The 26,652-nt window shown below is 39.6% G+C and overlaps 1 protein-coding gene across 1 annotated transcript; it reads left to right on the forward strand.

The window, feature by feature from the left end:
• Window positions 1–16: 16 nt before the first annotated feature.
• On the forward strand, window positions 17–26,643 carry WDHD1 (WD repeat and HMG-box DNA binding protein 1). Its single transcript, XM_058847661.1, has 26 exons — window positions 17–58; window positions 795–887; window positions 1,859–1,970; window positions 3,975–4,126; window positions 6,084–6,195; window positions 6,740–6,790; window positions 7,879–7,974; window positions 9,366–9,458; window positions 10,376–10,482; window positions 11,437–11,572; window positions 11,729–11,924; window positions 12,102–12,292; window positions 12,905–13,089; window positions 14,173–14,414; window positions 14,877–15,014; window positions 15,937–16,093; window positions 17,820–17,934; window positions 19,225–19,356; window positions 19,851–20,068; window positions 21,538–21,668; window positions 22,318–22,377; window positions 23,206–23,249; window positions 23,384–23,542; window positions 23,907–24,046; window positions 25,032–25,167; window positions 25,744–26,643. Exons 2-26 carry the CDS (start codon window positions 811–813, stop codon window positions 25,942–25,944), a joined length of 3,381 nt encoding a protein of 1,126 aa, XP_058703644.1. The 5' UTR covers window positions 17–58; window positions 795–810; the 3' UTR covers window positions 25,945–26,643.
• Window positions 26,644–26,652: the final 9 nt, after the last annotated feature.

The raw sequence follows: 26,652 nt of genomic DNA on the forward strand, positions 1-26,652 counted from the left end.
TGAGGGCGGAGCGGCGGCGGCGGGCGCGGGAAGGCTCGAACGGGCGGCGGGGCCGGCGGTGAGCGGCGGGAGGGAGGCGGAGGGATGGCGGCTACGGTCCCACCGAGACCCCGCGGGCCGTGCGGGACCTTTCCGGAGCGGGGGCAGCCGCGGGGGATGGGGGTCCCTGCCGAGGTCTGGCCTGGATGGACGGCCGAGAGAGAGGCCCCGGCGTGTCAGGCCCCTCCGGGCCTCGGGAACCCGGGCCTACATCCCCGCGATGTCCCCATCCCCACGTTCCCTGTCCCCTTGTCCCCATCCCCACGGTGCTCACATCTCCCATCCCTGCGATATCCCCATCCCTGAAATGTCACCGTCCCTACAGTGTCCCCATCCCCCACACAGTGACCTCATCAGCATGTCCCTCATTCCCAAAATATCCAGTGTCTCCATCTCCTATCCCCACGTCTTTTTCCCAATGCCCCCATCCCTGTGGCTCCCCCTAACCCCGTGTGTCCATCCCCGCGGTGTCACTATCCCTACAGTGCCCCCATCTCCAGTCCCCCTAACCTCCTCAGTGTCCTCATCTCCCATCTCCGTGCTCCTCTCCCAGCAATGTCCCCATTCCCATGTCCTCATCCTCACAGTGTCCTCATCTCCCATCCCGTGTCCCCTTAGTGTCCCCATTCCCTGCAGGTGGTTGAATGGGTGGGTGTCCCAGCAGCTCTCACTTTGTCCCCATAATCTGATGCTCTTCCTGAGGTGTTTCCTTTTAATTGGTGTTATTTCTCCTCTTTTTACCTCTCCCTAAGCAGACAGGTGGGAGCAGAGATGCCATCGACGCAGAAGCCCATGCGGTATGGCCACACTGAGGGACACACCGATGTCTTCTTCGATGACACTGGCAGGTAACAGCCCCATTCCTAGAGACCGAGAGAGGAACAGGCTTGTTCTTCTCTGATGCTTCCCCAGGAATTTGGTATTAGGAAAAATTTCATCACTAAAAGAGTGTCAGTCGCTGTCACAGGCTGCCCGGGGCAGTGGTGGAGTCTCCATCCCTGGAGGGGTTTAAAAGCTTTGTGGATGTGGCACTTGTGGGATTGGTGGTGACCTCAGCAGTGCTGGGGGAATGGTTGGACTTGATGATCTTAGAGGGCTTTTTCAATCTTAATGATTCTGTATGTTTCTATATCAGCCACTGCTGTGGGAGATACTGGGATGGATTTATGGCCTGGCATGGTTCAAGAAATCCTTGGTGTTTTGCCTGTGCTGAGAACTGGCTGTGTGACATATTTAGGTGTTCTGAGTTTAAAAGTGATTGATTTATAACTTAAATGTAAGCATATATATATCCCCATGTACATATATATATATCCCCATGTACATATATATATATATAGTAAGTCTTATATATATAGAAAAACTCTATATGCACATTTTATGAGAGTGACTTCATTGATTTTAGCAGAAATCAGTGTAGTGTGGGAGTAAATACGTTTATGTATGCACTAAGAAATTAAAAATATAGTTGAAGGAATGCAATATTGGGGTTGCTATTTTTTCATCTCTTCCTTGTGCTAGTTCTTGAATGTATAAATACAAACTATATATTTAGTATTACCTTTTTATAGACTGAAAGGTGAACTGAAAAAAGCCCAAGCCCTCTCAAAACAAACTCAAAGGATATATAACATAACCACATATAGTGGTTGTGGTTAAAGTCCATATTATTTTATTCTTTTCTTAAGTTCATTTATCATTGCAAATACTGTTCATAAGAGATTGTCTGGTAACAAACCCTTGAAACCACAAAAAGCCTCGTTTGGCATTACAACCAAGCAGATTCCTGGATGTTGACAAATCCTGTGTCTTTCCACAGCTGCATTGTGACTTGTGGCAGTGATGGAGATGTTAGGATTTGGGAAAACCTGGATGACGATGATCCAAAGTCCATTAATGTGGGAGAAAAGGCCTTCTCATGTGCTCTGAAGGTAGGGTTGTTAACACAGCTCCTCACAGTTGTGGGTCTTCCTGCAGGTTGTGGATTTGCCAGCTCAGGGATGCTGCTTCTGTGGGTAACAATAAACAAGAATTACCTCTGACAACTCATTCTACCCCACACACAGTTATAGAGGAATTATCACTTATACAAAACTTTTGTAGTGTTTTTTTCCCCCTCTCTTCCTTCATGTTCAGTTATATTAATTTCTGACTTTGATCTCCTTTCTGAGAAACAAACCCAGCAGATTAAGTTAATTATGCAGTGAACTTTTTTGGCTGTTTAAGTGTTTTCTCACCATGTGGGTTGCAAGAATTTTCCCAGCATAGGGTGTGATCATCAATTATTAGGAAGAAAGCCAGGAGGTTGTTTTATGTGGGCCTGTGTTAAAGTCCAAGGACTCATAATCTGTATTAATCAAAACTTGCTTTTACAAAGTGAGTAATGGTTTGGTAACACTTTTTTTTTAGTAATTGGTTGATGTTTCACTCCCAAAATTGTTGTTTGGCCTAAAGATGCCTCTGACCCTGTGTCCTCAAAGTGAGAAGAGGATTTATGTAATAGAAAATAATTATTTTTGCTATTCATGTTCATGTGTTTAGCTTGAGAATTGTCACATAATTTCCTTCATGTCCAATTTTTTTTATATTACATTAATCATAGTGGGTCTAAAATAATGTCTTTGTGGCACTTTTAGAAGAGAAGACTTCCAGAAGCCAACATCAGTTCCACAAATACTGTGTATTTAACCTGACAGTGTTAAAGAGAAATTCTGAAATTGTTTTTCAATTACCAGTGGTTTTGTAGAGGAGTATAAAAGAGGAAATAAATGAGTATTAAAATATTCATATTGCATTATACGAGTTATCATTTGAGATCTTATTCAGAATTACTGCCTTAAATGAATCCTCTTTCTTATGTCCTTTTTAATATACTCTATGCATGTAGGTATCTATTCCTCAGTACCTGTAAAAAATCTATTTTCAAAATAGAAAAAAAAAACCCCAAACCTGTAAAATCTATTTTCATCACTGATTTTTAGAGTCTTTTGCTGTAGATTTCCATCACATTAGTTATTGTTTCACAAACCAAGCGAGGTGACTTGAAATGGGTTCTCTTAGCAAATCAGTGGCAGAGGCAGAAATTGCTAAAACTATTAAAGAATAGATGAGGAAAAAATCCTGGGAAAAATTGAAAAAGGTGCTCCTAGTTTTGAGGGATGTTTTATTTTTAAACAGTGGGAGACTTGAATGTCAGGAAATCCTTTTCCAAAAATTACACTTCATTAGGGAAATGCCACAAGGGACTGTTCTGAGATGTTGATGTTGTAAATCTAATCTCTTATTTTTTTAGGTTATTCATTACTGACTGCTGCTTCCTTTGCCTTCAGGTTTTTTACTATAATTTTATACATCTTAACAAAAAACCCCATGAAAATACAGCCTCCCCCCCAAAAATACACATAATAAAAAAGAAAATAAGGCGTTTCTTTATATTTATTTTAAAGATTTACTGCTGTGTGCAACTAAGGAATAGTATTGTCACTCAAAGAGGTATTATTTTCCAAGTGTGGGATAATAATTTCTTTTGTTTTGCACTTTTTTTAATCTGGATTAATTTTTAGTAAACATCTGCCTTTTGTTTTCTGCAAAGAACTGAGCTATAGCTCATGAACTTCTCATCTTTCCCTGGTGGCATTTAATTGAGAATTCCAGTCCAAGGGTGCCCTCTCCTGATGCTGCAGCAGATGAATCTAAATAGCATGCAAGTTAGTTTGGTTAAAGAGATAAATTATTAAAGTTACTATGCTTGTCTGTATTTTTAGGCGGAAAAAAAACCAGTTAAAGAGTATTTCCCTTACTGCTGTTGCTGTCAGACCGTTTTGGAATGAATAAAGTTAATCTGCCAGAATATTTGTGACATCAGAGTGGGATTTTTGTCTCTGTGGCATGAATGTGTTTTTGCTGACAGATTTTGTGACTGATTTTGTTGTCAGAATGGAAGGCTGATCACAGCAGTCTCCAACAACACTGTCCAGATCCACACGTTTCCCGAGGGAGCTCCTGATGGGATCCTCACTCGTTTCACCATGCACGTCAACCACGTCACCTTTAGTCCTGATGGCACCAAAGTTGCTGCTGGATCCAGGTAATGTGGGAACCATGAGGAAAACACTGCTGCCCTTCAGAATCCAGAAACTTCCTCACAGGCTGATTGTTACCAGCAATATCATGAACCCCCAAACCTCAGAGAGCTGTAAAGGACTGGGAAATGCCTTCAGGGGGGTGGAGAGGAGGAAAGGAATGAAGAAGAGTTTAGGAAACAATGCTCTGGGTAATACTTGATCCACCAAGTAGTTTTACATAGAATGCTGGTGTTGTGAAATAATTTCATTTCTTTAGGAGGCTTGAGTGTTTTCAGCTCTCAGTCTGAAGCACAAGTGTTCACCCTTATGGATGTCTCCTCTCATTGAGGGTTTTGTCACTGGGAGCTGAGGATGATGTCCCAACTGCTCAGGATCATGGAGCTGCAGATGAATGTGCACATCTAAAAGTTAGATTTGTTCTGATTTGTGTGAGAGCTTTGAGTCATTCTCTGGCATAAGCATCACCGATCTGCCAAATGATAACAGATGACACTTTCAAGACTTGCCTGAGGGGAATTTAATATGTAGTTTAGTTCTTTTCTTAGGGCAGCACGTGTGCTTTGACAGAATATACTCTAGTCCTTTAACAGAGGAGGCAAAATAGCCAGCAGGCAATGGGGTTTTTTGTGGGGTTTTTTCATGTGTTTAAGGCTCAGGTGATTCTTAATTGGATTTGGTGACCTCTTTGGGCAGTCATAGCTAATTCAGGCTGTCTGCTTGCCTCTCTTCTAGAATTTTGCTCCACAGGGGAGATGGCAGAGATCTGCTTCCTGACTCCTCTAAGTGTGAATTGAACCAGAAAAGCATTTTGGATGAACATGCTGGACTCTGGCAGCAGCTCCACCAAAACTGGGCAGTAACCAGTGTAATCTCCAGATCTGACAGGGATCATGGCTTTGGGCCCTCTGCCAGTGCTTGTTTCTGAGAAAACAGCTCTGCCCCAGGATCTGACTTTGATTAGAGAGATTAGGCAGACAGCAAACTCTTTGCTGTTTCTAAAACTTTTATAACCCCCCAGTACTCCTGCAGACTGGCTGGCGCTCCCACATTTTTAGGAAAAAGAGCTCACAAGACTGTGAGCCACCCCTCAGTGAGGTCTTCTGTGTCATACTAAAGGAAAATGGTAAAAACATGAAGTGAAGGAGTGCAGCTGAGAAGAATTGCTTTTATTTGTCCAATATTTCTCCATTTTTACATGAAATCTTCAAACTTCAGTTGTATATAAATTTAACAACCAACTGGCTGCCAAAGCTGGCCTGAACTACATAAAAAAGGTTAAAAGTAATGGTTAACCTTATAGAATTAGATCCTAAAATGAAATTTCTGAGGGTATTGCAATGAGGTTTGAGAGGGAGTGGTACTGAAAGTTTATCACAGGAGCTCTTTGACATAGCAGTTATGATTGATATTTTGAGTTAAACTGCAGCAATGGCTGCAATTTCAGAAGAAGGAATGAAACTGGTAAAAATTATCTTATTGTATCTGATACACTAAATATTCTTTAAAATCCTGTTAAAAAGGTCACACAAAATGAGCTACTTGCACCATCTTTTTTTTAAAAGCCATTTGGCCAAATAATTATAGTAATGAATATTGGTCCCACTCAACAGATAGTTCTTGTTAAGTCATCAGCTCTCTGGTAACTGAACAAGGATTTTTATTAGATCATGTAGAATATTATATTGCAGATATATATAATCTGTGTGTGCATAATATCTTCTTCAAAAAACAACCATATTTTATGAATTTTGACATGTACAAAAATAATTTTCTGATAAAAACAGTCTGGCATGATTCCTATTGTAACAAGCCTCGATTCTCATTTTCCATTACATCATATAGTGTTGAGAGCTGTAGCTGCCCCAAAAGATATTTAATGCCCAATTTTTATTGCCATAAAAACATAGTTTGGTTTTGTTAATAGCAATGTTGACAATTTTATGTCATTGTGATCTGCAGTGACTTTATGATCAAAGTTGTGGAGGTGACCAATAGCAGCAAGCAGAAAACATTCCGAGGACACGATGCTCCTGTTTTAAGCCTGTCTTTTGACCCCAAGGATGTTTACCTGGTAAAAAAAAACACTTTTCTTATTTGCTTTCTGCTTTGAATCTCATTTTCCCTGGGGGAAAAAAAAAAACAAACTGTAATTTTTACCAAAAAAAAAAACCAACAGTGGGTGGGCAGATGAGACAACTTCATTTCATCTGACCTTCCTGGTGATGGAGTCTGTCACAGCTTCTTGCCTCCCAGGAGAACTCAGTCTTTGCTTTACTAATCAGTTACTGTCTGTGTTCTTCTGGAATCTAATTTAGAGGAGAAAAGGTGCCTCACTAAAAAATTTTATATTAATTTTGAGCTTCTTTTGCAAATAAATAGCTCACTTGAAGTGTGAGGGTTTGCAATTACAAACTTGTTATTGGAGCTGAGTACAATTATCAAGATGACAGCATTGAAAAGTTTTAAATCTTAAAGTGGTTTAAACAGGGAGGCTTCCTTAGAACTGTCTGTGTATCCTGTGTCTGTGGCATTTGTTATAGGGATTTTTCCATTTTGTAGCATTAATTTCTCTACATCTTTAATTATTAATTTGTTTACTCCATTTTCTTCCCAAGGCCTCGGCGAGCTGTGACGGTTCTGTCAGAGTCTGGAACCTTGCAGATCAGGTAAAGGCTGCCCTTCCCACCTGAAATCTTTCCTAAGAAATCCAGGATTTCACAGGCAGCAAGAGGAGCTGGACTGAAATAACCCTCCTGGAGTAGGATTTTCCTTTTGGGGATGAAATCTAGCTACACTTCACAGAATACTCCTATCTGCTTCTGGGAGAAATTCCAAAACCTGATTATGAAATGTTGCCTGGGTAGCTGTGTTTTGTTCTTCCTGTGTGTGAAATCCCTGATTCCTTCCGTTCATCTCTCCTAATTGGCCAACACTGTAAGTGCCAAGGACAAAATGAGGATAGCAACTGACATCAGACTCCTCATTTCAGAATTTCAGCTTTCAGGACTAAGGAATTTTGATTATAATAAACAATTTATTAACTGTAGTAAACACATTTAGCCTCTGAGCTTAATCTTAGAACTCTAAGGAACTTGAGAATTTCAGGTGGAGGCTTTAATAAGTCAGTTCTGCATATGAATATGGCATTAGTTTTGCTAAATGCCACTGACTGGAATAAGAATCCCTGTGGAATTATTCATGTAAGTACAGTTGAAAATATACCCCCCACACTTGTGGCTTGCTACTTTTTTAAGACACAAGCATAGTTGTGTGAAATCTCATGTTCCAGACTGACAGTGGGTGCCTTCTGGGGAAATTATACTGAGAATGTTCCAGGACTGGGGCAGCTTGATGCATGAATCTGTGCTGTGATTTGAGATTACAGCCATTCATTCTTTATACTGCTGGGACCATATTCAGGCTGCTGTGTGTCACCTTGCTGCAGCTGATGCGGGTTTGACAAATGCTTTTTGGCCACATTTCTCTATAACCTAAAAATAGATGGGCTCATTTCTTCTGTACTTGATTAAAAATACATGTTCTGTGATCTTATTTCTGTTACAAGTAGTTTTATTATCATTAAAATAATTTCAGGGCTACATTGACAAAGTATTTTTAAGGCAGTATGTACTACTGTATTTTGATGAAAGAGATTATTTCAGTTCAGATAGATTTCCTTTTCCTTTAAGAATTTGTACTAAACAGCAGATTTTTGCTGAGCTGAAAAGCTTATTTTTTTAAATTTTGTTTTCAGACATGCACGAAAAGCTGGCTGCTGCTGCAGAAATGTAATGATGTGATAGATGCTAAATCAATCTGCAGGCTTGCCTGGCAACCTGGCACTGGCAAGGTAAGTGACTGTTTTATCACATCTTAATCCTTCTTTTGCCTCTGAGTCCGATGGCAGAATTCATTCTGGGCAAGCCCAAATTGTCCTGGGAGTAAGGAAGATATTTGGGGTGAAATTCCCTTTTAGAAAACATAAAAAGCTAGAAATGGCTCCTTGTTTATACTCCAGACTGAGTTTGGCAGGAGTCCAGCTGTCAGCCCTAACCAGCATTAAACAGTCTTGGTGTGCTGAATAGGAAGGAACATTGTACACGAGGGAAGTAATCAAATTGTTCACAACAGAGCATCAGATGAGTCCTGTCCTTCTCTGCTTTAAGTAAATTTTGCCCTAGTCAGTAAATGTTTCTTCAGTAAATTGTTTCCTTTCTTTTTAACTGAAGATCAAAGTTGCACTGACCCAGGTGGGGGTCACTGCCTTCTCCCAGGTCACAAACATCAGGACAAGAGGAAATGGCCTCAGTTTGCATCAGGGGAGGTTTGGATTGGATATTAGGGAAAATTCCCTCACCCAAAGGGTTGTCAGACCTGGCACAGCTCCCCAGGGCAGTGTGGAGTCCCCATCCCTGAAGGGATTGAAAAGCTGCGTGGATGTGGCACTTTGGGACATGGGTTTGTGGTGAAGATGACACTGTCTGGTTAATGGTTGGACTTGATGATCTTAGAGGTCTTTTCCTACCTAAGTGATTGCATGATTCTTCAAAATCCCTGGCTGCTATGACAGTGTATCAATTTTCCAAGGAAGAGTGAATGTCACCCTCAGTACAAATAGTTTCAATATCCATGTTGTATAAAACCAAATAGTTTCAATTTTTAGCTAATTCTTCACACACATATGTATTCAAAATGTAAGCAGTTGTCTTGCTTCTCTTACAAAGCAAACTGCTAAGATCCTAACAAAAATAAATCCTAAAGAAATAACCAGCTGTTAACATTTATCTAGTTTTATGGAAGATGAAATGAGCTGGTTTGGGAATCAGGTATTCAAATCAGATTTATTGAGAAATTGTAACCTGATCAAAAGGAATTTGGGGAGGGAGGGTAAAGAATCACCTAAGCCTTGTGCTCAGGGCATTGAAAACTATGAGTGTGTATGTCATGTTTTGATAAATTAGAAATTATAACCTTATGGTGCAGTTTTCTGCCAGAAGGAAATGAAGATTACAGTAAAAACAGGCATGTTTTGCTCTGTTGCCTGTGGAAAGCATTAAAGAACCTTGTAATTTAAATTACTTCAGCTTCCTCTCTCAGTTGGCATGGCTGGGATGTTAGAGAGCTGTTAAATCCTGAGGCAGTCACATCTGTGAGGCTTCTGAATGGAGGAACTGTGCTGTTTGAGTGCTCTGTTTGACAGGTAGCTTGTTCTAAATTGTGTAATATTTTTCCTTTGAGCAGCTGCTGGCAGTTCCTGTAGATAAAGTTGTTGAACTCTTCAGAAGAGAAACCTGGGATAGCCAATTCAATCTGTCAGATGCCTCCATCACACAGGTAGTTGCAGAAACCAGGGGTTTGTTAAATACTCTGTAATTTTAATGTTAGTCTGCTAGAAATTGTCTTCACAGTACCTCTCCCTTCCCTGGCCCCCTTCTCTTGGTAATGATTGTTCACATTTTCTGTTTAATTTCTGATCCTGTTACTTCCTGTTGGAAAAGAGGGCAGAGATACTGAGTGGTGTCAAACACCTTCACGTGTCTCTGATTCCCCTCTTTCATTTATAGTAACCCACCAGGTCTCTAAAGTCTCCTGATGACTCACCCACTGCAGCTGAAGAACATCTGTTTTCACAAATTGCTCTAAATACAGAGCTTTTTAGAGAAAATGTCAGGAGTATTATTTCTGTACGGAGCAGAGATGTCAGTTGTTCACTTTATATTTTATTGAGACGAAATTTGACTGTGCCACCTTCTTTCTTTTGGCCTCACTATGTACTTAGGAATCTTTGGGTTAAAGAGACTCTCCTTCTGATGTTATTAATATGCAGAACACACAACCTTGGATTTTAATTTATGGGACTGTATTAAGTTCAAAATAAATAATGCCATGTTTAGTGCTGAGTTTACAAAATACATTCAGCTTCTTTCTGCATATCTAGAATTGGGTTTTGTTTGGCCTCATGGCAAACAAAATGTGTTTGTGTTTAATGACACAAGATGCATATTCTGAAACAAAAATAGGTGTGCTATCTTAAAGAGTGTTTTTTTAAGCAACCATTTTTATAATAGTTTTCAAAGAAAAAGAGCGACTTTACCCCACCCCATATACAGGAGGCTGAATATGGTCTGCTAAAGATGATTATCAGTTTTTTAATTCCAGAATATCTGTCTGTTTTAAGCTCCAGAATAGGAATGCTATGCATGCATTGGTCACTTTTTATTATTATTTGTTTTATTTTTTTTTTTCCTTAGCCCTTGAATGTTGTGGTCTGGTCTCCTTGTGGGCGGTTCCTGGCAGCTGGAAGTGTGGATGGGAATATAGTGGTGTGGAATGTGGAAACCCAGCAGTGCATAGAGAGGTATTCAGTGTTGTTCCGTAAATCCCCAAGTTCATCTCTTTTTCTCAAAATAGAATTTTATGGTCTTTTCTGTAAAACTTGTTTCTGTGCAAATGTAGAACTCTGCCTCTTGAAAAGCCCTGGTGAGATTTACAGGGCTTTTTGATTTAACCTGTCAGGCACCTTAGGGAAGGGACTTGAACGTGGATTTTGTTCAAATCCCAGAATCTGTCTTTCTGTGTGTGTCTGTTATTATTTTTGAAGCTGATGTTTGATTAAAGGATAGCTTTGATGGAAACAAATTCTCCTCACATCCCAGACCCCCAGTAACATGTTTTCTAGAAACAGACAGTCAGCCATCCTCACCTGTAGGCCAAAAAAGGACAGACTGACAAATTGCAATTTGGTTAATTAAAGCTCTTAAAAACCCCTAAATATCCCCCCAATTGAAATCAAAGGTATTATTAAATGTGGTAGAGAGGAAGAGAATTATCTGAATATTCCATGTAAGAAATCTAATTGTAACTGCAATCTCTATGTTAAGAATTACAGACAGATTATATAAATAGTTTGTGGGTTGGTTTTTGTAAGGATAAAAGGTGGAAAAGATAGAGGATTAATTTATCAGTTTATTAAAGAGAAACAAATAATATTTTTTCTATAACTGGATGGTTCTGGAATAAATGAGTGCTGGGGAGTTCCTTTGTCCTCTAAGTGTGTATCAGGAAGCTATTGTTTCAAGAATATGATTCTGATTGATTTTTAAACCTTAAATTATTTTCTTTGTAGAAAAGGAAAACTTGTTCTATTTTTATTGCAGCTGTTTACTCTGAAGGTGACCTATTAATTACCTTATTTTGTGTAATATAGCTTTTTTATACTAATAAAAATTACCACTTTTTGCAATAACTCTTGGAGGGGAAGATCCTGTCCTGAGGAGCTTACTAAAATCCATTTTTTTCATATTCTTTTTAGGATGAAGCATGAGAAAAAATACTCAATTTGTGGACTGGCATGGCACCCTAAAGATAAACAAATTGCTTACACAGACACTGAAGGAAATCTGGGGCTGTTGGAAAATATTGGTGATGTAGAGAAGCCAAATGACAAGGTGCTCAGTACCAATGACTTCTTGAATGAATATCATTATTTAGGTCATAAATTATATGGAGCACTCTGTTCTTGCAAGTTCCCTGTTGTGTGTTAATTTATTTCTTGAGTTCCATGTCCAAAGGAAGTTTTGTGCTGATGGCTGATCTGGTTGTAGGTTGCCAGTGCAGTGGCCAAAGACTACAATGATCTGTTTGATGGAGATGATGATGATTATTTAAATGGGGATATGATTGAACCACCTTCTTCCCCAAAAACTGGAGAAAATGAGGATGATGCTGACGACTTTATGCAACCCCCAGGCCATACGAGACGGGCAGTAATTCATGATGATGATGATGATAACTCACTAGGTACACAATGAACTTATTTTCCAGAGCTCTTTTACTGGGATGATCTTTTAGCATCCTCTAGTCAGATATATTCTGCTTTGTTTTTCCAGAGAAATCCTGACTGTTTAAAATTTTTTAACATATGTCATAATACTGTGTGTAAGATTTTGGTTTTTGTTTTTTTTTTTTAACTTCTAGATATTGGGTTGATAAAAGCTAGTTCTGGCCTTCTTGGAAAGGAGGATGATGGTGATGATGAGACTGGTGGCTTTTCAGCTTTGCCACCATCATCTACACAACAGCCTTTCTATGATGGGCCAATGCCAACCCCCAGGCAAAAGCCCTTCCAGTCTGGCTCCACTCCTGTGCATCTCATGCATCGGTTCATGGTAAATCTGTGTGGTTATTTAGATTTAGATGCTTCTTCTATATTTAATATTGTCCATTTTGTGTCATGTTTTAATGTAATCCAAGATTTTTTTTTAAAAAATTTAATACTTTACAGTGTGAAGCTAAATAATGGGAAACAGTTTTGTTTTCATGCAAGGACTCCATAATGCTTTGATTTACATTTCAGTTGCTTTAGAAAGAAATACTTTGCTTTAAGACAAAATCAAGCTGTGCAGTTTGTACCCGTGCTTCTCAATTCTAGCAAATCCATTTAAAAATTCCTTTTAAGTCAGAACTGTGGATATTTTTGTGTTAAGACTTCTATGTTAATCATTCACTATTTCTTTCTATCTGCAAGTTTTTTACACTTATTTTGGTAAGGAGAAAGATGTCTGAGCAATGAGACTGAAACTACTTTCTGCCTAATTCAGCTGTTTTAGGAACCACAAGTCCTAATTACACAGCTCTTCAATCTTTTTCCAGCCTTCCACCCACTCTGCTTTCAGATAAAATAATTACAGCAGGCTGGTTTAGGGCAGTCTATCTGATGGGTTTAGGACATTTGATTTGATTTGGGGTTTTTTTGGGGTGTGTGTGGTTCCTTTTGCCAGGTGTGGAACTCGGTTGGAATCATTCGCTGCTACAACGACGAGCAGGACAACGCCATTGACATCGAATTCCACGACACCTCTGTGCATCATGCCACACACCTCCCCAACTCCCTGAGCCACACCATGGCTGATCTCTCCACTGAAGCCATTCTGCTGGCCTGTGAGAGCACAGAGGAACTTGCAAGGTATGGCCTTGCTCTGCAAAACCCATAATAGGGAGCTGCTTTCAACTTGTTTCTAATATTTCGGCTTTTATTATCAGCTTCTATCAATTTTGAGCTTTTTGGCTTTTGATCATGCTTTTTATTTATGGGACCACTTTCAAGGAGGATTTTAGCTTCCACCTACTTGAAGACTTCAAAAGTACTGAAAAATGTAATTTGTTTCCTGAGAATTTCTTTTAAATTCCTTTTTCAAATATATATGTACTGGAAACTTCACACACTTTGCAGGCTCAAAGGGAATTATAAACATGAACAATAGTTTTTCAGTCTGCTCAGATTAAAGATCAATCATAAGGGTTCAGCTATTTCTTTTCACACTGTTGCTAAGGAGATGTTTGATGATACCCATAATAATTTCAAGTGTGAAGAACACAAGTTTATGAAAACCACAGAAAGATTTAAGCAGCTGGGCCAGCTAAACTCTATTCTTGCATTTAAGAACAATTTCAACAGTATTTTATTGTTGGTTTCTGTGGAAATATCTTGAAGAAAGAGCTTTCTTCTTATTTTCACACATACAGCCTTGTGGTAAATTGAAAAGCACCCTTTAAAAGTATTATTTGTTATATTTTGATTGTCTGATTTTGAAAGTGTCAGTGTTTTTCTCAATGGAAATGGGTAACCTCTCAAAATCACTGTCTGTGGATTGGTCGTAGGCAGTTTTCAATTATTAAGAACTGAAGTTTCTAATCTTTTTCTCTCTTTGAAAGAGAGCATAACATGACTGACTTCTAATGAGGGCTGATATTCAGGGTGCCAAGGAGGATATTTACCTGCTTCCACCTAAAAAAATCTCCCCTCAGACCTTTCAACTGTCTGTGCTTCAGGCTTTAGAGGCTTCAGATCTACAGTGCTGGAGCTCAAGCTGGCTCTTCAGTTTTTGAATAATAAGAGCAACACCTTTGCAAATGACCACTTGAAATTTGCAGTGCCATCTGTAGTTCCATCAGAGATCTCTGATAAAAATTTAATATATCAGTGTATTTTCAGACATTGTATTTACTTCATGTTGGGATGTTTGTTGGTTCTTTGTCTCTGCCTTAGCAAGCTCCACTGCATCCATTTTGGCTCCTGGGATTCCAACAAGGAGTGGACTGTGGATATGCCAAAGGATGAAGAGATTGAGGCCATCTGTCTGGGTCAGGGCTGGGCTGCCTGTGCCACCACTGCCCTGCTGGTCCGTGTGTTCACAGTTGGAGGAGTTCAAAAAGAGATTTTCAGTCTCCCAGGCCCAGTGGTATCCATGGCAGGACATGGAGAGCAGCTGATGGTTGTTTATCACAGAGGTAGTTTTCTCCTTTTGTCCTTTTTTCAGTCCTCACCTCTCACTGGCTTCCCACACTGGTTAATTTGTTTGTAATCACCAGAGAGTGTTTTCTGCTTCTTCATGGTGTTTCTCCTTTTCTGGGTGATGCTTTTACAAACACATCCATCACAACCCATGGATCTGTGACTTCTGACAGCAGAGCCTGTGTTTGATATTGGGATGCTGAGATTAAACTGTGGGGAAGGGGAGAATTTTGCAACAGTGAAATTAATATATTAAATCTGGGTTTCAGATGTGCCAGAAGGAATTACAACAGGAAATTAAGGAAGTTGTTGTTATGCACATCTCCTGTGTCCAAAATATCAAATAGTCTGACAGTGGTATCCATGGGTAACGCTGCATTAGAATTAATTTCTGATTCAAAACTAATTTAGCCAATTCTCCTGTTTTTTAACACAGTCATTGAATTACTTCTCCCTAGGTACTGGGTTTGATGGGGACCAGTGCCTCGGGGTACAGCTGATGGAGCTAGGAATGAAGAAAAGGCAAATTTTGCGTGGAGACCCTCTTTCTCTTACAAGGAAATCCTATTTGGTGTGGGTTGGATTCTCTGCTGAAGGTATGAAACACCTGCATGAGAGGTGTTGAGAAATTCTGATACTGCTGAGGGGATTACAGGAAAGCTGAAAGAGGGACTTAGGAAAAGAGGAAATCTTTCCCTGCCAGAGGGATGGGCTAGATGGGATATTGGGAAGAAATTCTTCACTGTGAGGATGGGGAGCCCTGGCACAGGGTGCCCAGAGAAGCTGTGGCTGCCCCTGGATCCCTGGAAGTGTCCAAGGCCAGGCTGGATGGAGCTTGGATCACCCTGGGATAGTGAAGATGTCCCTGCCATGGTAGGGGGTGGAACAAGATGATTTTTAGTGTCCCTTCCAACCCAAACAGTCCTATTATTCTATGAATAAGTTTGGCTAATTAGTGCCCTCTCAATATTGTAGATCTTGGAACTTGAACTTTTTCTTCCAACCTCCTCAAGAATAAACAAAATTATATTTCTCTATTCTTTCAATATATTTGTCAGAAATCTTTAATATTTTCCCATTCAAATGTTATCAGAACTTGTTCTCCTGACTGGTTTTCCTGCTCAGCCAAAAGAAATAAACTGTGTTAATACACCATAAAAGCACCCCAACCCCCTAAAGTTGGTAGCTTGGGAGGACCTTTTATAATAAACATAAAAAGTAATTGTATAATAGCTGATTTCCTTTGGGAATCTGTCCAAGCAGTATAAATTCGATCTCTCCATAAAATATTTTAATTTTGAACTTATCAGTTGACCAGCAGTGATGTTGGCTGACAGAAGGTGGCGCATCTTTCCAAGGAAACTGCCTTTTCCAAACTAATTTGTGCCGTGTTTGGGGGTGAGGATGTCGCGTCTGAAACGTGTAAACCATCATTTCCCAGCTGTATCCACCACTCCCATCGTGCTGGGTTGTAATTTGCTGCCTTTGAGAGGAAATGCTCTGGTTTGTAACAAACAGGTACCCCTTGTTACGTGGATTCCGAGGGAATCGTGCAGATGCTGAACCGAGGACTTGGCAACACTTGGGTTCCAGTGTGCAACACCAGAGAGCATTGCAAAGGGAAATATGATCATTATTGGGTTGTTGGCATCCATGAAAATCCCCAGCAGCTCAGGTCAGATAATTCACAAGGAAATGCTTTGTTTGTCTTGGCTTTAAATCCTAGAGAATCCCTTTTCAATCCCTTTTTACAGAGAGAAACTGCAAACTTCAGCTGGTGCTGAAACAGGTGCCTGCTACATTTACACAGCAAATGGTAACTCCCCAAATAGAATTCTGCATGGAGGATTCATTATTAAACTGGTTTTGAGTAACTCATTAGAGTTTTATAATTTGTAACTGATTAATGGGCTCAGAGGTGTGTGTGCACTTTATTGACACATTCATAAGACTGCATTTTTCTAGAGAAACTTTCTAAAGTTATGGTGACTGTTAGAAATCTACTCCTGCTTTTGATGGTTTTGGTTGTTTTTTCTTTTTTTCCCAAGTTTTTGGGGGTTCTTGGTATCTTCCAATCCCCCCATTTTCCCCTTTTTTGACTTTGAAAAGAATCCAATCCTGTAATTCATCTGCATCATCAGACATAGATAAATCAGAGCTGTCTGATTTGTATTACATTAATATTTAAACTGTGGCCTTGAAGAACCATTCTGGATGCAAAATTGCTCAAATGTTTAGCTGAAAGCTAACAATTTCTTTATAAAATGTTACACTGATGTGTCTAAATAACTGTTTCTCTTTAGTGTGACCTGCATGCTGGACATTTTGTTGCTAAGCTTTATTTGTAGCCTTTTTTATTCAGTGATCTGTGTCCTTTTCCTACCAGGGCAGAACCCATTAGCTCACATATTTTAACAAAATTTAGACTCTCTTACTTTACTAATTATGGACAATTGTAGAGTTTGATGAGAGACTGCATTTTATTTAAACTTATGTGGCATTCTTTATAATACTCTGCTTTTTTGGACTAAGGGAAATAATTTGATACCTCTGCTTAAAAGTCACTTCCTTGCCTGTTTCTCCCTCTAAACCATTATGTTGGCCTCTAGAAAATTCACCAAAAATGTGCAGGTCACATCACATTGATAACATGGTTAACTGTGAGTCCCTCATCCTGAGTTTTCCCTTCTACTCCAAGAAAGAGAGTGCTGCTCTCTGAATTGCAAAGAACATTTTACTCAAAGCCAGCAGCATAATGAAGATAAGGAGGGGGGAAGGTTGTTGTAGAAACACCACATGCCTTAATTAAGAGATAGCCAGAACACTGATGCTTCCTGTTCTTTTTTTTTCAAGTCTCTGAAACAGCAGCTTAGAAACCCAGATGTTTTTGTCAATGCTGCATTGGTGCTGCAGGAAGCACAGATCTTCCCCAGTCAATGGTTTGCTTAAGTGATTGTTACCAGAAATTACTCCTTTCAATATAATGAAACAATAAGTCTGTGCCTTCAGTTATTCAGCGGTTTCTGAGTTTAATATGTTGCATTTAGTCTTTGTAAAAGCTGTTAAATCAAACATTATGTGAGATCAAGATCAGAGTGTGTTATGTGCCACATTTGGATTTTAAAGTGTGAACAAGAGCAGCGTGTGCCTTGCTGGTTTTGAAATGTTTTCTTGCTTGCCATGTAAAGATAACCCTTTATGCACATTAAATACAGCAGTCTTAAATACTAATTGTAAAATACTAATAATACTAAATACTAATACATTGCTGTATTCAAGCTAGTCATTTAATTGCCACTTTCCCAAGGACAAATCCTCTTAAATTGTCTTGGTGCTTAAGAGACCTGCTTCAGATATGGAACATCTGTTGAGTGTGGGTGTGTTTTGTTTCCTGTGCACAGGTGTATTCCTTGTAAAGGAGCCCGGTTCCCTCCCACCCTGCCACGACCTGCTGTAGTAATCCTGCCTTTTAAACTTCCTTATTGCCAAGTTGAAACAGAGAAGGGGCAGATGGAGGTATGGGATGGTGTGGGGTCCACAGCTGGGAGGCTCGGGTGTCCCTGGAGTGGGGATTATCTGAGACCCCCATTAATCACCTCTGCTGTGAAAGAGGACAGTGCAAACCCTGAGTAAAACACGTGGCCAAGTGGATTATTTGGGTTCAGTGTATTGTGGAGTTTTTCTGGTTTGGTTCACAACTGTTTCCAAGTGAACACAAAATTAAACAGGCAGAGCTGGTGCAAAGTTGTATTTACATATGATCTGTTTCTGACCAGTGAAGTATTTCTTACTCTTGTTTCTTTAGTGGGTTCTGATAACAGATTTGGGGATCCCAGGCAAGATGCTCTTGAAAATGTCTGGGTTTTACTATTTTAGGCATAACAAAATTTTTAAAAGATGTACTAAGTATCCAAATTCATAATCACTGAAAACACAGGTCTTCTGGCTTGGCTTATTTAGATGCTGGTTGAAGCAAGATGTGCCTGTGGACAACATCTGGAAAAATAATTGTTTATTCTTCAATTTTAAATATTTCAGACTTGTGATGCTCAGCTGTAATGCACAAAAGAGAAGTGAACATAAAATTCTAAACTCAGCCTTTGAACAGTTAAATGCTATTTGAAATTTACTCTCTTTGATAGAAGTGTAGATAAAAAGTTTCAATAGTAAACACACTGTCATTTTTAATGAATTCTCCCTCATTTGGTTAAGTGTTTTATTCCTTATCTGATAAAGTATGTTTGCCACTCCTCCCTCTACCCAAAATAATGGGATGAGAATGCCAAGAACTGTTAACTTGGCTTGAGGTAATATGTGTAGGTAAAGAAAAGTTATTCTAATATATCTGATGAAAACATACTGGTTTTGAATAACTTTATAATTATTTTGAACAAGGCTAGCCTTATAGTTTCTGTTTATGTGTCTCTCAGGTAAACTCCTAAGTTTCTGGAATACTTCCAGTTTGCTGTGGGATAGCAGATAAAAGAACTTATTCTAGAATTGTCTATCTTGGTAGTATATTGATGAACATGTAGGTTTCATCCTGCTGCAAGCCTGTAAAATAAATGGAATTCAACATATATGGCAACTGTTGGGATCAGTTTGTATAAGTGTGGTTATTATCCATCTTTTCCTTCATAAGCATTGACTCGAAAGAGAATTGTCTACCCCCCACCCTCATTATCAGAGGAAGAGGATATTTAAGAATAAGTGGATAAAATACATTGTAAATTATTAGGCATTATGTTATAGACTGTTTTTTCCTCTCTGAATTCCAACACTCATCCTTCTCCCTTTTTTTTTCAGGAACAGTACTGGCGTTCTGTTGTATTTCACAGCCACGTGGATTACTTGTCAAAAAATGGCTATGAATTTGATGAAAATGCTAAAAATCAGGCAGTGAAAGAACAGCAGGAACTTCTAATGAAGCTGTTTGCTGTAAGTACAAATACATGATAGAAAAAATCCCTGAGATTTATCCCTGAGACTGGAGGTGCTAAGGGCCAGGCTGGACAGGGCTTGGAGCAATCTGGGATAGTAGAAGGTGTCCCTGCCCATGGCAGAGGGTTGGAATGAGATGAGCTTTCAGGTCCCTTTCAACACAAACCATTTTATGATTCTGTAGTTTATTTGTAGATGGCATCTGATGTAAATGCTGATGTGATTCCTCTTATTAGGAGTCTGGCTAGTGATTGGCAGTCCAGCTGGTTCAGACTCTGACAAAAGGTGGGCTGCAGGTAATCTTGTCTATCAGTGTGAAGGGTGGAGGGGAGAAGGAAATAAAAAAGCTTTTATTTTGATCTTTAGCTCATGATTGTTGGTAGCTTGTCTTTATTCATTCACTCCACCAAGACCACAATATTCCTACTCCTGGAGTCTTGAGGGAGCTGTGGAATTGAGGTGTGTGACTCCCCAGGCTTCTTCTCTTGCAGCTTTCCTGTAAGCTGGAGCGTGAGTTCCGCTGCGTGGAACTCGCTGACCTCATGACCCACAACGTGGTGAATTTGGCCATCAAATACGCCTCCCGCTCCCGCAGGCTGAACTTAGCCCAGCGCCTCAGCGAGGTGGCTGTGGAAAAAGCCTCAGAGCTGGCAGCAGCACAGGAAGATGAGGAGGAGGAAGAGGATTTCCGACAGCACTCGAACGCTGGGTAACGCGAATTTCAGTGGCTGAAAAGCTGGGATGGTTTTTACTGCTCTGTTGATGTTTGGATGCACCTCTCTGGCCCACAGTTTGCAGGGTATTGGTGGGTGAAGTGACACTTGGAGTTGCTTTGATTGTAAATGATATCTGTGAAGTGGCACATCCTTGTTGGTGTCTTGTGAGGACTCCTCAGTCCCAGGATACCAGCACAGAGGGAAACATCTCCACTCCTCGTTTCCTGTGTGCCTGTGTCCAGCAGCCTCAGAGCCACAGCAGGCTCAATACTAAGTTGTTCTGACTGGAATTTTCTCTTCCCACCTTTCCCTACCTTTGGTTATTTGACTCCCATCTAATTTTTTTAGCTCTTTGTCTCTCAATCTTGATTCTTTTCACACCTGTCTTAAAATCCTATCTTTCCCCACTCATCCCTTTTTTTTCAATATCCCATCTCAGTTTATTTTATTTAGTCTTATTCCCTCCTAACTAATCCCAGCTCTTCAAAGCTATGGGACATACTACAGGTTGGCTTTGCATTCTTTTTCTCTTTGGGCTATCAGTCTTTCCTACCTCCATCTGCTTTGTATAACATGATGAGAAAAAAGAGGGGGGTGTGTGTCTTGGTGGTTTTTTTTTAATTGTTACAGGATTGTTTTTTAACATATTTAAATTAATAATAATAATAATATATATTTATATTCATTTATGTCATATTGTTGGAAGCAATGTCTTCCTATAGCAATTTTATGTATGAAGTTTGGGACTTATTTAAGCAAAAGGAAGTGATAAGTCCCTGAATTTATCTGTAGCCTTTTCCTTCTTCTTCTTCTTTGTTAAATTGTACAGTCAAAACTCATTTCTAAATAACTCTGGCTTATTCTTCTGGATCACGTGTGGAAGCTGTAATCCCATGTCTGCAACTTCAGCCACTCTGAGAGTTAAAATCCACCACAAACACCATGTTGTTGTTAGTGCCAGAGTAATCTAATACTGACTGTTTTGGTTGAAAGAAATGGGCCTTTTGTTTATATATGTTACACAGATTTTGGTAATTGGCAAATTTTAGGAGGAAAATTCAAGAATTGTGCATCCTACTATACTGGGAATTTGGAGAATAATCAGATTAAATTTTAAAGCTTGGTGCCTTCAGTATGAAATTATATATCCATTTTACCACCTGGGTGTATATTGATGGATGCAGAAAAGTAATCTGATGATACTGGAGGTATATATGTTTACATGGAGATTACAGAAGGTCTTTAATATTTGCATTTATATTTGTTGCAAAGTGTTCTGGCAATAAAGTTATGGAGTGGTTAATGAATCTTTAATCATCAGAGTTTAATCAAGGTATAATGCACATATACCAAATGTTATTGTTCTTATTGCCTAAATTAGGTAAGTGAACTTGGTATCTGTTGTTTGTTTTCCTTCTGAATTTAGTGACCATTTCCTTTCTGCTGAATTCCTTCCTTTTAGTTACAGCAGCTCTGCCACGAAGTGGGGTCAGCTGCCAGACAGGAATGTGCAGCAGGACCAAGAAGTGGAAGATGCTGAAGAAATTGATGCCTGTGAGGAAGCAGAAGAAACCCCAGAAGTGCATAAAGAGAGTAAGAAAAAATATATTCTCTGAACAGACTGGGAGTTATCCAGATAACTTTTGCAGACTTAATAAGGAATTAAGTGGCTCCATATTCCAGCCTGTGCCTGCAGTGACTGCAGAGAAACAAGTTCACTGTGCTGTGTCACAGCTGTGTGTGCACTGTGCTCAGTATCCATTAGAGGGGCCCTGGGGGATTTTTTCCTGTTGCCTGATTTTATTCCTGAAGGACTGGCTCACCTTCTAATCAGTTGCTTTGGTTTCAGCTCCAATCTTGCAGGAGTTGGATTGATTGAGTAGTTTGCTGGGTACACTTTAAGGAATAAGCTTAAGGTCTAAGAAATAAATTTACAACTCTAAATCTAGGTAGAGGTGACAGATGGTTTTGTAAAAGTGCTTGTACTGTCTGAAAATGAAAAGTCATGCTTTAAAATATAGATAATTTTACTGTAATCATGGACTCACAGAATGGTTTGGGTTGGAAGGGACCTTAAAGATTATCCAGTTGCAGCCCTGCTGCCAAGACCAGGGACACCTTCCACTAGATCAGGTTGCTCAAGCCCCATCCTTCCTTACTTGTCTGTTTGGTTTGATTTTTTAAAGGAATTTATGCTACAGTATTTTATTGCATTTAAATATGTACTCCTTTCTTTCTTCAGAAGAGCCAAATAGTTTCTCCAAAAGTGTCCCTTCAGCAGAGGTGACTACTCCAAAGCCTGGTGAGTAAATCATTAATTCCAGGACAAAAGGATGACACCTTTGTCATTCTTCACAATATGTGCTCCTGTTTTTTATCCTTTGTTCTCCCATTACTAATTAAATTTAGTGCATAGCAGTGTTGTCAAATGGTAAATTCACAAAATTACCAAACCCACAGAAGCATGGGCTGGTTTGGCTTGCAAGGAACCTTAAAGTTCATCTCATTCCAACCCCCTGCCATGGGCAAGGACACCTTCCACTATCCCAGATTGCTCCAAGCCCTGTCCAAGCTGGCCTGGTCACACTCATTGTTGTCATGTTTTTAAGAGGTTCCCTATTCCTGTCTTCACCACCTAATGATGTTCCTTAACACTGTTCTGATGGCTTTAGCTGTGCCAAATGCTGAATCAGTGCCTGCCTGGCTATTCCATGAAGGCATTCTTTGGGACAAGGGAGAAATGAGAACAGTGGTCAATGGATTTGTTTCACTAATCACAGGAACATTTATTACTTGCAAGGCAGAGTGAGAAATCCTGAGGTAGAACTGTGAGTGTGGGCAGGCAGGGGCAGAATGTGACCTCCAGCAACCTGCCAACCCTTGAGCAAGAATAATAGGAGTGGAAACGGATTTGGGAGTGGAGGAAATACTGGGTCTTCCTCTGGGTTTGTATTTTAAGCTGTTGGTCCTGTGTGGCATTTCTGATAACTAAGAATAGCTGAGCACGTACAGCATAACCTTCACAGGGTTATTAAAGTCTCTCTCTACTCATCTAAAATGTGCACATTGTCTCAAAGATTCGGATATATGTGTGAGACATTTTTACATTCTTTTTTTCTCTCTGAAATAGCTCTGGTTGCATCCAGCAGCCGAGGACGAGTGAATCCATTTAAGGTAAGAATTTTGCAGCTGGGTTGATTGCCATGCTCTGCAAATCCAGATTCTGTCTGGAGTTTCCAATATAACAGATACTTTGGAGAGCAACATGACAGAAAATAAATAAAACACCTATTTATTTGTTTTGCTAGGTGTCACCCAGCAAAAAGGACCCAGTGGCCCCCTCAGTAAATATTTTAGACAATATGACCAAATACTCAAAGAAAACATCTTCATCTGGCAGTCGAGCTGTAAACAAGCAGAACCCTCCAGTTATAAAGCCTCTGACTCCCAAACCCAAGACCAAGCAGGTAATGTCTGTAGTCTTTCTTGCATCATTTCAGTGAAGAAAAAACAAAAAATGGAATTTTACCAGTTTTTATTCAAGTATGAAACCCTGTGAGTGAAGCAGCAGCAGGATTCATTTAAGCATAATGCAAAAACTATGATGGCACATAAAACAGCAGAAAAAAAATCAGTTTACTTTCTGTACTGGGCCTTGTGCTTTATTTTAAATCGTGTAAACATCTGCTGATCTGAAATTGGATGGACTAGATACTCTGTTAATGCAAGTGATTATTATATCTTTAGAAAAGGCTTGGGGTTTGTTAGGCTACGTGGTACATGTTGTCTGAGAGTGAGGTGTTTTTACTTTTTTATTCTTGATTTCTGTAGGTTTTAGCAGCCTCCTTCTTCCAGGCTCGCACAGCTGCATCTAATTCTGGTGAAAAAATAGTGGAACAAAGAGAACAAAAAGCAGGAAACGAGTCCCAAGAAGCCAAAGTCACTGCACAGGAAAACACTGAAAACAGAAGGTGAGAGATACTTGCATCTCAGTGCCATATTCCAATTTTGATAGAAATGCAAGTTCAAAATCTGTTCTATTTCTGAAGATGTTGGACTGGCCAAAGAAATATAACATGAATATTAAAGTTTAGCTCACAAGCTGTCACATTTGTGAATCCACTTGAAAAATGTGGGAGGGAATAATAAATGAGCAGTTCAAACTATAATTTTGGGGCTCTAAGCAACAATTTTTGCCTTGATACTACTTGTAATGACCTTTGATAAATGAAACCATGCTGCTGTGTCAGTTCCAAGTATAGGAAATACTGAAGTTTCAACAGCTCTAGAAGATGTCCAGGTCTCAAAGCTAAGGGCCTTATGTGAAAGAGTAAAAGCTTTTATTTTGGTGGCTTTTTAAAAGAGAAGGTCAATAAAAACCTGAATTGCCTGAGGAGCTCATCTTTTCCTAGCTCAGGCTCTAATCTGTCTTGTTCCTGGGAGGCAGATGTATTTCCTAACAATTGCAATCCTCATGAAATCTGCATAATTATGATCATGTTTCATTTACTCTTCATTTAGCTGAGGAAGATGAAGGTAGTTATTACTCATTTGGACTGGCATTCTTTTTGTTAACCTTTACAGATGATGTTCCACAACAAGTGGCAAGGAGAGCTGTGAGAAGGATGAGCTGAGCTGTGCTAATGAATGTGCTCTATTTTTAGATTGATGGGATTCTGTCAGAAAGGAAGAGAGCCATTATGCTTTGTCATTCTAAAACTGGAATGTTAATATCCATATATATATATATATATATATCCCAGTTTTTAATAAAAATGCTTGACTTGTCAGCATGTTCTCTGAGCACCCTGCAGTGGGACAGAGGAGGCTGCTGCCCTGAGAGGTCTTCTGAGAAAATAAAAACCCAGTTAGGTGCTGCTCAGAAATGTTGCTTTGGGAGGATGTGGTTTTCCTATAATCTTCTTAACCAGACAATTTTTTGTGTGCTTGCTTTAGACCAAAGACAGGTTTCCAGATGTGGCTAGAAGAGAACAGAGCAAACATTTTGACAGATAATCCTGATCTGAACGAAGCAGAAGTAATAAAAGAAGGCATGAGTCGATTTAGAATGCTGACATCAGAGGAAAGGATGGTAAGAAAACATTCTCTAATTCTGTGGGTTTTATAATTTCTTTCCCTCCAGTGAATACCTCGGTTATTTTCAGTTAGGAATTTTTTCTTGAAAATCCACTCTTGTCCATCTTTATGGATTTCAGTTTTGAATTGTGCCATGATCTATGACATATAATTTATGAAAATATAAACTGAATTATAAGCAATAACAGAAAGCAGCTTTTCCAGTGTGAGGCTTGTGAGAGGAATGTAATCAATGAACAAATAACAAAAGGAATGACTTGAAAGTCACATAGCCAGGTTCAATTTACTGGGGATTAAATTTGTTCTAATTTAACTTGTTGGGCCTTTTGGGTTTCTCATTTCTCCAGAAAGACAATTAAGAGCTTCAGTTTCATATACAGTTTCAAAAGAAGTCCAGTTTTGAAGGAGAATGTTGTTAGAAGAAAGGAAAGTGAGGAAATAGTTCCTTACTTAATCCCTGATAGTTCTTCATAGGAATTATTTCAGTACCTTAAAATCAGAGTAATCATGTATATAAAACAAAGTAGTGAGTTTTGTGGCCTAATTTGTAGTTTTCTGTTCTCCTTCAAAGGTGTGGACTGAGAAAGCAAGAGGAGGAAGCATCGGTGACTCAGCAGAAGACAAAAAGCGAAAGCGTCCCACAGCTGAGGAAGATGAAGTGAAAAAGAGCCAGGAGCAGAAATCCGAGGACACAAATGTATCCAAAAAATCCAAGCCTTTAGATCCATCCACAAACAACAGATTGTCATCTTTTGCCTTCAAGCAGAGCTAGATGAAGTGATGCCTTCTCAGTGTCTGTGTTCTGAAAGCATTCGTGGAAGAAATTCCTCTGTGTTGAGGAATTGGCTTCTGTGCTCGAGGAGCACTGGCAAAAAGAGTGCCTGGCTCCAAATAGTCTGTTAGAAAGTGTTTTATTATGAATTTTTGAAAGGAATGCTGAGTTCCCTCTCACAGTCTTTTACAAGTTCCTGCTCATGGGTCTGTTCCCTGGCAGCACAGCCCTGAGCAGCGCTGTGTAGCTGTGGTACACCCTGTGTGCCTTGATACCACTGATATTGGGTGCTAAATGCAGCTTAATCCTTCTGGGGAGGGTAAACTACATCCAAAATCTGCCCTGTGGTTTTAGAGAGGCAAAATAATGGCTTCCCTACCCATCCTTACTGCCTTGAGAGTAAGACACTCGAGGGAATGGGTGTGAGGGCGAGAAAGCTGAACACCAGCAACTTGTTAAGCTGCATTTTCAACACCTGTGGCAGTGGCAGAGCCTGATCTGGGCAGGGATAGAAAACCAGAGTAGAAGCTGAGTTAGGAAGGTCAGGTGTGCAAAGCCAAACCATTCCAGACTGTGCAAAGGTGCTTTCCCAATCCCTGCCTCAGCAGGATCCAGAAACTGCTCAGAACTTGTAATGTTTCTAACATTTGTTTCTGTAATATTTGTTTCTTTAAATAAAATATGACTTTTTCTTTGTTTAAGGTGATA

The sequence above is a fragment of the Poecile atricapillus genome, chromosome 1 (assembly GCF_030490865.1).
Source record: "Poecile atricapillus isolate bPoeAtr1 chromosome 1, bPoeAtr1.hap1, whole genome shotgun sequence".
In the NCBI taxonomy this organism is placed as follows: Eukaryota; Metazoa; Chordata; class Aves; order Passeriformes; family Paridae; genus Poecile; species Poecile atricapillus.